The sequence below is a fragment of the Lygodium microphyllum genome, chromosome 18 (genome assembly GCF_053477565.2).
Source record: "Lygodium microphyllum isolate KBCC chromosome 18, Lygodium_microphyllum_v1.1.10, whole genome shotgun sequence".
NCBI lineage: Eukaryota > Viridiplantae > Streptophyta > Polypodiopsida > Schizaeales > Lygodiaceae > Lygodium > Lygodium microphyllum.
Genome location: NC_141152.1, coordinates 118,556,285 through 118,569,233, shown reverse-complemented (window position 1 = coordinate 118,569,233; position 12,949 = coordinate 118,556,285). Strand labels below are relative to the sequence as shown.

The 12,949-nt window shown below is 42.0% G+C and overlaps 1 protein-coding gene across 6 annotated transcripts; it reads right to left on the bottom strand.

The window, feature by feature from the left end:
* Positions 1–225: 225 nt before the first annotated feature.
* Positions 226–4,543, bottom strand: U11/U12-31K (RNA recognition motif and CCHC-type zinc finger domains containing protein). Of its 6 annotated transcripts, none has more exons than XR_015694703.1 (4): positions 3,544–4,543; positions 2,641–3,357; positions 835–1,206; positions 226–671 (listed from the first exon to the last, which is right to left on the bottom strand). XR_015694703.1 is itself a non-coding variant. In XM_087699168.1 (2 exons), the coding sequence occupies exon 1, from the start codon at positions 4,334–4,336 to the stop codon at positions 3,569–3,571; it is 768 nt and encodes a 255-aa protein (XP_087555294.1). In that variant the 5' UTR covers positions 4,337–4,543; the 3' UTR covers positions 232–671; positions 3,544–3,568. The 6 variants fall into 6 exon arrangements, 1 of the variants encoding a protein (XP_087555294.1); XR_015694705.1 differs by having other exon boundaries at positions 227–671; positions 2,641–2,849; XR_015694701.1 differs by having other exon boundaries at positions 228–671; positions 2,641–4,543.
* Positions 4,544–12,949: the final 8,406 nt, after the last annotated feature.

The following is a 12,949-nucleotide window of genomic DNA, read 5'->3' as shown; positions in this document are numbered from 1 at the left end:
TGCACCTCACATTAGACATTTAATTGACAACTAAATCAAATGCTAAGCAAAGCATCAAAATTTCATGTTCTTGAGATGAATTAACAAAGACTCAACAAAACAATAAAATAAGAATACACTATCGTACGTAAAAAGCATTGTTGATTTTTTCACTCACACACACACACACACACACAAAGACAAAGAGAGACCCCTTTCTATTTAATTTTTAAAAATAAACTCTCCTTTTCTCAAAAAACAAGATATCCACACATTTCAAAGCTGAGTGGACTACTTACTTGAAGTTAACATTGGGTAATTTTTTAGGGACTTGCATCACCTTGTCATTGCACCATTGTATAACCATATGCCCTGAAGGGCAATACTAACAAACATTACCAATGTATATAGATCCTTTGCACCAAACATGAAACGAGATGCTACAATTTATAAAACGGGCATACAAGACATCAGTCCAAGAGTCCCCAAAAGTAAGCCCATTCAAAGTGCTCTATAGATGCAACCCCAAATTTCCACCAGACCTCAGTACAACACAAATAGAGCCACAACATGCTGATGCAATCAATTGGTATGCCTTCATCTCCGACAGGCATCCATTACTGTGTAAGGAATATCCATCCCAATTCGCCAAAAAGCCTCTCGCAATCATTTCTGCATTGCTGGCTTGGCCCCTACCAAATCACAAAACGCATCAGAAATTATATGTACATTGCAAAGAATATCCACAGAGAAAACATGACCACAGCACATGCACAGAGAATTAAGCCATGACTCAGGCCTTTCACAAACAACAGCAAGGCTCAGAAGCAACCAACCAGGAGTGAGGCACCATACCACAAAGAGGATGGCAGAGATGCCGAGCGCAGTTGGCATATGCAAATACCTCCCACCAACAATAGTAACATGGAATGGAAATTTTCTAGCTTTTCCCATCCTAATCCCATACCATCCCAATCCCATCCCCATGTTATAGGCCCCTCTCATGGTAACAGGGAATAGCAATTCCTGTCCCTGTCCTCATTTCTGTTCCCATTCCCAAAACACATCCCCATGTTACTAAGCAGCCCTCCAAATCTCAAAACGGCTACAAGCGATAAGGTGCCAATTTCCCATGCAAACGATCAGCCCACATAAGCCTTATCCTCTTTTTCGGGGGGAGGTGTGTTTTGTGTGCCAGCCACAATGACAGCTCGTGGAAATCTGCTCCTGCTATCAATACACCACAATATTAAGGAATAACATGATATCGAGATTTACATCAAAATGGTAAGAAGTTCTAATGACTGACTGTCAGTTATTGCTCTAAATCTTAATACAGTTCATGACCAACTGTCAATTATTGCTCTAACTCTTAGTATATTCGTCTCTTCTACACTTGTTTCTCACAAATACAAAGCGACTTGCAAAGTGGAACCCTGGTTGCACTGAGATCTAAGTGCAAGTTCCCAAAAATGAGATCAGAAGTAAAACTTTAAATAGAAGAAAGGTGTTTTGGTGTCTCTGGGTGCTACGACAGAACTCAACCTGACGCCCTGTGCATATATTATGTATATGACTGAAATTAATCTTTGTGCAACTGCTCAGATTGTAGCCAACTTCTAACTGCTGCAATGGAACTTGCTCTAACCCATGGGCATATGCAGAAATTGAGTTAATGAGATTACATGTGCAACTGCTCAGAGTGTGGCACTCAATAGGTAACAAAATAGATATGTCCAACAGTTAAAATACTACTACACTGACATCAATGCCTACGTTGTACATAACAAGATATTATGTGAAGAATAGCCGTTAATTAGGCCCACGGCACCTACACACAAACCCACACGTTCTCAAGGCCAACACCATGCATACAATAGCCCTTACAAGGTAAATAATGCACAAAAGTTATGTGTCAACCTACAGCTCCAAGTTTAAGTTGATTCCCTACATCCCTTTTGACTTGCAGAGAAAGCCTTGGTTGTGTTGAGATCTAAGTGCAACCCAAAAACAAGATCAGAAGTGAATTTGAAGAATGAGAAAAGGATTCACTTTTAGTGATCTCTAGCTGCTACAACGAAACTCACGTGGACCTTGTGCATATGCTGCATTTAACTGATATTTTGCATTCCATTAGCAAGATTATGTTTGTAACTGCTCAGTCCATTGCCAATATCTGCCCACCTCAATGGAACTCATTCTAAGCCACTTCCATTGTCAATATCTGCCCACCTCAATGGAACTCATTCTAAGCCACTTCCATGTGCTTCAATTGATATGTGAAATTTGTCTTTGGATTGATAACATTACACGTGCGACTGCTCCGACTGTTGCATTAAATGGACAATAAAGCCCTAACAGCTAAAAGACTCAAACACCGATGTAAATGCATGTATTAAACATAATAAGGCGTTATGCAAAGAGACGCTATTGAGCCCATAGCATTGTCACATGACCATATCTTCAAGGCAGACACTGTTGAGCCTGGCCACGAGGAACAAGTTGGCTGATAAAATAGTCACCCATTTAGGGTTGGAGAATGTGATAAAAAGGGTGCATCTCATACAAAAGAGGAAGAAGATAATGAGGGCCTAGCTCGCAACTATAGCAAAGACATAGCTATGAGCAGTAACCCAAATCAAATAATGAAATAATAGGTACCTCGCAGCAACAAAGGAGTGTATAAAGTATTCATGAATTGCCAACCCAAATCTCCCCCCATGAATGAGGAACTATCTTGTGTCTTTATCTAAATGGTTACAGTTAGGAAGCATTCATGCTAGAGCCACTAAAGCAGCTTCACATGGGCTGCAATCTGCAGTATGGCTTTGAGCAGCTACTGATCATGTTCTCCAGACCTGCTCATCAAACTGAAATTCACAAGACTGAGTAGATCTATGAGGGTAACAAACCATATGAGACTTTGTTATTACTGCACAGCATGCAACAATCATGGCACAGGAGCGGGTCCAGAATGGTCAATTTCCAATGTACCAAATATTTTTATTTTTCCCAAGACCTTCAAAAAGATTTCAATCCAGTGGAGGATTTGTCCACGATGCCTGACGAACTTACCTCATGGAAAGCTACTCTCAGGCAAATATCATATACACAGAATCAAGTTATAATAATGCAACATCTTCAGCCATTTGTCATCCTTCCCTCCTTACATACCAGTTTCTCAAAAAATACTATGTGACTTTGAGCCCTGGTTGTGTTGAGATCTAAGCATGATTTCTTAGAGGTGCGGTCCAAAGTAAACTTGGAAGAAATAAGAAGGGCTTTTAATTCTCATCATCTCTGACTGCTATAAATGGAATTCACCCTGAGCCCTCTGTATCTGCTGTAATTGACTGAAACTCTGTGCAACTGCTTGGCCTGTGGCAACCGATGGACTACAATAAAACGTGTGTCCATGAAAAGCACATTGTAACAGAATGGTATATCGTCTGACATGCATGTGCCATAACCCTAGCACAGCTTAAGAGATTGCAACAAGCAAATCTGTATTCCTGCAAAAACAAAGTGTCTCCAAAACTAATATACAAATGCATAGTGGCTTACATGGTCACAAGATGATGAGTTTCATTCAGTCTTCATCACCACTTTCATCACTGAAATAACCACTCCTCTTTTTTGCAACCTTCTTTGCTTTCTTCTCTTTGGATTCACCTGGACCGCCACTGTTATGATGACTCTGTGTCGCAACCACAGACGCCCATCCTTCATCCTCAAAAACAGGTTCATCCTCTGACTGGCCTCCGTCTGCGTCTTCTTCAAACCTGTGACCGCCACTGCCACCCAATCCTCCTCCTCCACGCCCTCCACGCCCTCTTTTCTTTGGGATCGGGCGCTCCCTGTTGCCAAGCACGTTCTTGGGGCACTCATATGACAGGTGGTCAGCCTCACCACACTCATAACACCGGCTCTTGTCCTTATAGACCCGGCGCTTGATGAACTCCCGGGCACGGCCATTGTCGACAGCGATGGAGGCACGGAGGGTGCGCTTGTTGAGTATTTTGCCGTTCATGGTGCGGACGGCAGCAAGCGCATCCTCCTGTGAGGCGAAGAGGATGAAGGCAACGCCCTTGCTCTGGCGGGTGCGCCGGTCCTTCATGACGGTGACCTTGCCGATCTTGCCAAAGGTGCTGAAGATCTGGTGGAGGTCGCTGTTGGTAAGGGAGAAGTCGAGGTTGCTGACATATACAGTGGACTTGGAAGGGACGAGGCCGCCGCTGCCGCCATGCTTAGGAGGCGCGCCTGCTTTGCTGTTTTTTTTCGAGGAGGAAGGGCCTCCCTTCTGCAACTCGCCATCTTCGTCATCGCCATAGCCATCGTCGTCGCTGCTGCTATACATTGCAATGGAAGAAATTACAGGACAAATCCTGCTCTGCTACTACAAGAAGGGAAAACCCGCAAAACCTGCTCTGCTAATGCAAGAATGGATGGGTCAAACAGCAACATTGTGTGTACCCAATACAGAATTCTCCACTCTCAGGTGCACCATCCCATGGCCTTACACACATGTGATGGAGGGGCTTAATGATTTGTATTCTTCACTCCAAGGTACATTATCCCATGCCCTTAAACAAGTGATGTCTTGGGGCTTAATAATTTAAAATCAATATCAATATTCAACTTGTGGAACAAGATACCAGCAATTCTTAGGGTAAAACCTGCTCCTCTACCACAATAATGGATGTCACACAACAACTTTTTTTTTTCATTAGACTCACACAAGCGAACATCCAGAAGTGGTGGACACCTTTCCTTCAAGTATTAGCCATGATACGACATAAGCATCTCCTATAGACAAGATTCTCGATTGCACGGACATTCCATGTGAACATACGTGCCCTTATCCATGATGCACATTACAAGGTTTGAACCCACAACCTCTAGGTTATGAAACAAGTCCTAGAAGATCACCTCCCCCTCAACACAAAGAATTTGGGCTTTATTCTTCTTAAGCCAGTGTATTCCCAAGATAGTGTCATAGAATACCGATGGTAGCAATTGGGATTTGCCTACTTGGCTATTTGATTCAATTTGAGCTTTCCCTACAATTTCATTAGCGGTAATTTCCTTCCAACTAGCCAATTCTACTATCATTTTCTTTGTTGCCTTTGATTCTATTTGCAATCTTTTCTTTGTCTCCTTGGGTCCTAATCTTCTACATGTCTTTGGTGTGAGAAAGAATGAGTACTTCCACATTCAATCCAAATTTTGAATAACTTACCCTTATAAGTTGCTAGAGTTTGAGTGATAGAACATTAATAGCTTGCTCCTTTATTCTCAACAATCACATGTATGGATCCTCTTTCAATATCTTCACCCAATGTACATTCTTTAGGTTGGCCCACCACTAGGCAATCACTTTGGGGCCACACAATAGCATCTTGTGTAGCCAGTATAAAATCCTTCACCGTTAAGCTATAATATCTCCTTAAACAAGTGATGTAAACTTTGACAATTCTTAGGGCAAAACCTCTTTGCTACCACAATAATGAATGTCACACAACAACATTTTTGTGTTACCACCACTACAAAATCCTTCACCCTCAAGTGCAATATCCCCTTAAACAAGTGATCTATCACTAAGGGCCTAACACATATTTAATTTATTTTATAAGATACTAATCAAGCACAATACATAGGTCAAGTCTCTTTGAGACTACTATATAGCTCATTAATCCTTACATAGACATATGCCAACACTTCATGATATTGAGTGTCACTCCAATACACAAATATCCTAGGTATTCCTCATGTTCTTTAGATGGTGTGTCCATGTCAGCATGGACATAGATGCATGCGAGCAACTTCAATCTAACATCCAATTATGTGAGATATTGAGTGGTACTTTCATATTCTAAGTGAGCTTGCTCTATTGCCATTTCTTCTAGGGTTCTAACCATTTCTTTGGTTTTTTTTGGTGGGAGATTTAAGGTGATACATGCAAGGTTGGAGGAGCATACAATTGCTTGTGCTTTTAAGACTCTTTTATTTATTCTGAGGCTACCATGTCTTGTTCTTTGCCAGATGTGATATGTGGTCAATAGTCACAACTAATAGTTGTGACTATTCTATTTTCACACTTGATTGGACATCACAGTCTTCGTCAGTGGATTGAGTTTTATTTGCAACTGTTGGAAGCACATGTTGCTTGAAACCCTTAGAACCTTCAAAATCATTAGCTTAGCACTTTGGGAGAAGTGGAAATGGAGATATCTATGGATTGCTTGTGTCTCAAGGCTATCAACTTCTCGCTCTTTTCCTTGGATTCTATTTTTGTGGCTTCTCTGGAGCTATTCACTACTATTGTTATTTCTTGTGTTTGTTTTTCTTTCTCTTGGATAATGAAGATATAGACTTAGGAGATTATGTGCCTTCACTTGGTTTGGCAAGTGCTTGGACTACTGATTAGGGGTGGGGGATGCTAAGTGATATTGCTAGCCTTTGAAGAGTCAATTGCCTTTTTTTTTGAAGAGTCGAGTCTTTCAATTGTCTCTTATTCCTTAAGCATATTAATTATGGATGCTTTTACTTTGTTGCCATCTTTGGGGCTTTATCTTGTCCACTTGTGGATGACTTGTCCTTAGGAATCTCGATTAGCATTGCCTTCCTCACCTATTTATTCTCATGCTTGGTTTTACATTTAGATTTGTTTTCTTCAGTTGAGAGGGCACCTATGTGTGGTGTGATGGAGATGGGGCTTGGGCAGCCACAATCAATGATATCATACATAGTACCCTTGAGCGAGCAAGAGAAATCATGTAACCCACTATTGCTTACTAGCTCTCCATTGGTCCCTTTGCCTGTGAGGTTTGGGCCTTCTTCACGATTTTCTATGAATTTTGTAGGTCCATCTTATATCCTTGGCATCACTTCTGAAATTTCTCACTTGAAGAATGGTTGTACTAACAGGTTCTCTTTCTTCTTTGTGTGCTTGAAGCAACTTCTTAAGAATTTTCCTACTTCTCTCACTAGCTAGTATCTAAATTGAGTCAAAGATTTGCTCCTTGTCCTTTTCGTGAGGACTAGTAAGATCATCCTTGCTAAAAGTTATTTTTTCTCACATTTGAGAGTGTTAGATGTATTCGTTGCATTATGTGATCAACCTTATATTTTGTTGCTCCCTTGAAGGCTCTACCTACTAGAAGTATTTCCTTTCCTACATTCTCACAGTTTGGGAGTACATGGAATAAGATGGATAGGCTTTCAATTTTGATAGTTGTGAGGGTTTTGCACTTTCTAAGGAGTATAATAAGTTGTCCCCCATAGGGATTGGGGATCATGTTGGTCGGTATAAGCTTTGGTTAGCCTATTCCAATTCATACTTCATAGGTTAGAATATTGAAGTCCGCCCCCTCGTCAATGAGGGCATCAACAATATCCTCTATTTTAGTTATAACTTTGACCTTAAGATAAGAAGGAGGTATTCTCTTTGTTGGGGTAAAAGGCTCTTGGGCCTACCCGTGTACAGTGACCGCCCATATTCTTTATTCATATATATATGAAAGTGCAATAAGGTTGTCATAACATTGTTGACAACACCTACATTGTGTGTGCTCTTCTCTCTTGCGTCTCCTGCATCCCTTTCAACTAGTATCAGAGCAGGTCCTTTGCGAGTGCTTCCCGGCCTTCCTCGGTGTCTACATGAGGTATGGGAGCTTCCTTCTCACTTAGTTCTCAGCCATTCTTTGACATGAATAGCTGTAAAATATTACACGGCGTAGCGAACAGAATCTGAGAAAGAGATAGAGATTACACAACAGATAAGAGGAGAATCAGTAAATTCTTTAACTCCAAACAACTGATACAAAGATGGCTCTGTCCACCCGTGCACTTCCACTGTGTGAAGCTTAGATGGCGATCTAGACAGAAGATAGGTGAAGAGTTTAAGGCTAGCTGGAACAACAACTCTAACGGGGTGAAAGATGAGTGAGTGATGGCTGCGAAGGGGTTTAGCTTTTATAGCCCGCGAAGGTCGTTAGGTCGGCCTGCTGACCGACCTACCATATGAGCCTCCACTAGTCGGCCAGGAAATATTCCCTTTACCATCGGGCCGGGGGCGCTGCCCCCGGACCCCCGCCAAGGGGGCCGCTGGCCCCCCTGGGACCCCCCAGCCAGGCAACTCAATGCAATGTGCCTCGAGTTGCTACCAGCTTAACCACTCCGTCTAACCCAAAGATTAGACCCACAACAATCACCTTTTTGCCATCCGGTCACATAGACCTCATCTGATATACAAGTCAGGACTCAACCAATGTCTGGGCTCACATTTGGCTTCTCCTCATAATGGGGGCCTTACAACTTTGAGCACCATGGATCATTGGTAGAACCTAATGAGGGTGGGGCATTGATCATATCTAACAATAGCAAGGTTTCATGAAGAGGCAGGCATAGCTTCCATCATTGAAGCTTGTTCTCTTCACCTCTTACTTGGACTTATCCTAGGCTTATGTAGGCCTATTGTAGGCCTTCATTGGGCTCTTGCGTATCCCCTACCCACCCTGATTTGGCCCCTCAAGTACAACAATATGCTCACGTTTTATTTGTGCATGTTTGCAAAAATGGCTCAAAAATCACTCTTTTTGTCATATCTCGGGCATTCAGAACCCAATTCAGGCAAGATAAGAGTCTAAGTTGGGATTTTGGCACACTCCAAACGCGACGGTGATGTCAAAATTGCCAAATTCTAATGACAGAATATTCTGCAGAATAGATTTCAGGTCTGAGACAACATGAATTTGTATGCCTATGGCACTATGCTGCGATTAGAAGACTTATCTTACACTTTGTCTTTCCCCTTATCTTTGCGCCTTTCATTGCGTAGTTCATGGAATTGTGGCCTAATATGGCCATTTTTCCCACAATGGTGACAAGTAACATCTGCATTCCTCCCACGGGATTTGCTACGTGACTTCTGACCATGAGACTTGGACCCAAATCTTTTAGAATCCCATCCACGGCCACTGCCATTGCCATGCTTTCCATACCCATCATTCCTACCTCTAATTGTCATAGCACGCGACACACGAGAGGCATCCAAATTATTACGGTTAACCTCTTCCTGCAAAAGAGCACTCTCAACATCAAATAATTTCAAGGTAGCAGTAGAGGCACATAATGCAGTCCAGCATGACTCATTAAGAGTCCCAAGCAAGAAAAGAGGAGTGACATCCTGTGCAAAAGTGATGTCCTGCGAAGTCAAGTTCTTGAGTATAGCATGGAACTGGCTCAGACATAGTCACATTCTCCTTCATGCACAGATCCATAAGCTACTTCAACCAATACGTCTGACTCACAGGACTTTTCTTGTCATAGAGATTCTTGATTTTATCCCACAACTGCCATGCACTCCGTTCTTCCTCAAATACATTGTAATGAACCTATTCTATGAGAGATAATACAATAGTGGACTTGCATAACTCATCAAGCTCAAGCCATTCCTCATCTAGCATAGTTGCAGGCGACTGCCTGTTGAACCTCAATGGTTTGATCAGTGATTTCTACACCAATGCCTGCAAAATATGGCTCTTCCAATAAGAGTAATTCATACCATCAAGCTTAGTGATGTTGAAAATAGCATGATCAATGGACAAACTCGCCATAATGCAAGCTGGAAGACTGTAGACAGTTCAAAACTGCTTGCTGTTTACTGTAGAAAATGACCAAAATATCACAAAAATCGAGAGAAAATGGCGAGAAAAGTGTAACCAAAGCTTTTGTCCACCAAGTACTAGTGAAAGTACATCATTTCATAATATTTCAGCATGAAAAATCCATGTCAGTCCGGAGTTATATGCTTGCTATAATAAATGACAGTAGGGTATTATGAGAGGAAATTGCTGACCAAATCACTGCACCAAGTCAATAAATGACAGCCAAGACATGACCAGCCATAAATGGGCATAAATCAGCACAAAACAGTCATCAAGACCTTGAGCAAACACCCAAATATGTCACCAAAGCATCCATCAGTGACATACCCCATGGACAATAGGGCAAAGTATATATAACACTGGCAAAACCTAACACCAGTAGGTGTATGCTCACAAGAGTGCCAAGCCCAAGCTCATGTCAAAAGCAATTCCAAGATATCAGTGCATGAACCATGCAACATGTAAGTGTAAGAGATCCCAAAGTTTGAAGTATCTGCAAAATGCTCAAATAGCATAAACCTCCTGCTCAATGTCAGTCAAGCATAGAAGATGCTCCCACTGGCTCAAAAGGCAGATAAACGAGCTCAACTCAAGCAAACCAAGTCAAGGTACCAAAGACAGGTAACCAACACAATGCCTCAATAGCATCCAAGGTTGTAATGGAAAAAGCCAAGTCGTATCGTAAAAATCCAAGTCAATGTCTAACTGCTCAAGGGAATACTCGAATGAATGTCAAGATGAGCTCAAACAATTGCCATCCACAACCAAAGCATAAAGCATTCACCAAGACATCATAACTCGTATTGGGTAGCCTAGGCATAAACCATGTCATAGATGAAATGCCAGTTGCAAAGGAGTGACAGTCAAACCCAAATCGAGCTCTAATCTTAGCTCAAAAGCATTCTGGAGCATAAACAAGATATGTGGCATAGTCCAAATACACCATGACATCATACCGAGTAGCCAGGAGCACCCCGTGATTGACCAATAGGCATAACCCAACTGTAGCATAAATAGCTTCAGCCCTGAAGTTTCCAACAGCATATAACCTCTGCAAACTAAGCAAATCAATGCTCAATCCAAGCTCAAATCCATAGGCAAACCATAGGCATACATTCCCGTATATATAGGCACCACCGGGCATAATCGAGCATCAAATGCCAAGACCTGTAAGCATAAAATTGAAGTAACAGGTGGCTGCCCTGTTTTGGATAGATCTGGGATTGTTCAAAACAGTCAATGGGGGCTGAGCTAAATCAGCTCCAAATGTGTCTCACATAAGAGGCATAACATCCACAAGTGATCTGTTATTAATAGACATTAGTAGAAGCATCACATAAGCCATATGCATATAAATACATGTTGTCTCAGACATGAAATCTGTTGCAAAATATTATGTCATCAAAATTTGGCAAATCCAACATCAGTATTATGTCCTAAGCGTGCTAAAACCCCAACTTAGACTCTTACCTTGCCTGAATCGGGTTCCGAATGCCAGAGATATGACAAAAAAAAGTGATTTTTGGGCCAAATTTTGAAACATGCACAAAAAAAACGTGAGCTAGCTAGGGGGTTTGCTATCCCACATGTCGTACCTCATGTACCCTTCATGGCATCCCGATGCTTCTTGCCAGGCGTAGCCATATAACGTGCCACAACACCAATTACAAAGGCAATATCTGGACAAGTGGCTATCATGGCATACATAAGACTGCCCATTGCAGATGCATAGGGAATCTTGGCCATCTCGGCCCTCTACTCATCTATCTGTGGACAATCAGCCTATGATACCTTCACATAAGAAGGCAATGGACAGCCAATAGGCTTTACGTCCTGCACGTGGAAGCGCTCAAGGACTTTATGAATGTACTCCCTTTGTGACAAGTAGAGGAGTCCCTGATGCCTATCGTATCTAATGCGCATACCTGTTAAATTTCATGGAAGCAGGAAGGAGAGCAACACAGAGTGAAGCAACCTCCTTACACTCTCTATTCTTCTTTTTATTCATTTAGCACACATATAGTGCATATACAACCTTAGGTCATAAAGACCATTCACACTAGAAGTAACACCGACTTATTTAATACACCTAACTGATCTAGCCAGACTAGCTGTTTCCAGCTCATGTCGGCTCATGTCGGTCAACACACAAGTACGAGCTTGATATTCTAACACTCCCCCTCAAGCTCAAGACAACATATGTACTCCAAGCTGTTGTCTAAAACTACAAAACTTATCTTTACCCAAGGACTTGGTAAAGATATCCGCTACCTGTTCATCAGTCTTCACATGCATAAGATCAACTCATCCTGCAAGAACCATCTCTCTGATGAAATGGTAGTGTACCTCTATGTGTTTCGTCCTGGCATGATAGACTGGATTCATAGCCAGGTGTACACTACTCAGATTATCACATAGTAGCTTCACTGGAGCATCTACCTGTATGTCCAAATCAGCCCCATAAGCTTGAGCAGCCATGAAATCTCGCATGCTGCCAATGTAGCACCCCTGTACTCTGCCTCAGTACTCGATAAAGCAATAGTAGGTTGCTTCTTGCTGCTCCAGCTAATCATGCCGCTACCAAATCCAAATGCATATCCACTTGTAGATCTACGATCATATGAGCAACCTGCCCAATCTGCATCCGTGTATCCAGTCAATATCAAGGGTTTATCTCTGACATAGAACAACCCATACTCTACAGTAGACTTAACATATCTCATAATGCGTCTAACTGCATCCAAGTGCGGCTTTCTAGGCTTCTGTATAAACTGACTAATGAGCCCTACAGCATAGCTCAAGTCAAGCCTAGTGATGGTCAAGTAAATCAAGCTACCAACCATCTCCCTGTACATAGTCACATCCTCTACTTCTGCCCCAGTGTTCATGTCTAGCTTGACATTCTGATCAAGAGGTGTATCCAACGGTTTGCATTCAGCCATGCCATACTTCTTCAACATCTCTATGGCATAGTGCTTCTGCATCAGCCATAACCCATTGTCAGCTGGAATTACCTCAATGCCTAAGAAATACTTCAGTTCTCCTAGGTCTTTCATGTCAAATTCAGATTTCAGCATCTTCATTGCATGCTGTATGTCCAAGTCATCATCACCAGTGATTATCAAATCATCAACATATATGACCAGCACTACTAAACCACTGTCCATCTTCTTTGTAAATAGGCTATGATCAGCCCTACCAACAGCAAAACCCAATCTCTACAAGTAGTTACTGATCCTAGCATGCCAAGCTCTCGGAGCCTGTTTCAGCCCGTAAAATGCCTTTTTCAGCCTGCATACATA

Coding starts and splice junctions, on each gene's coding strand:
- U11/U12-31K (XM_087699168.1), bottom strand. CDS start 4,336: ATGTATAGCAGCAGCGACGACGATGGCTATGGCGATGACGAAGATGGC.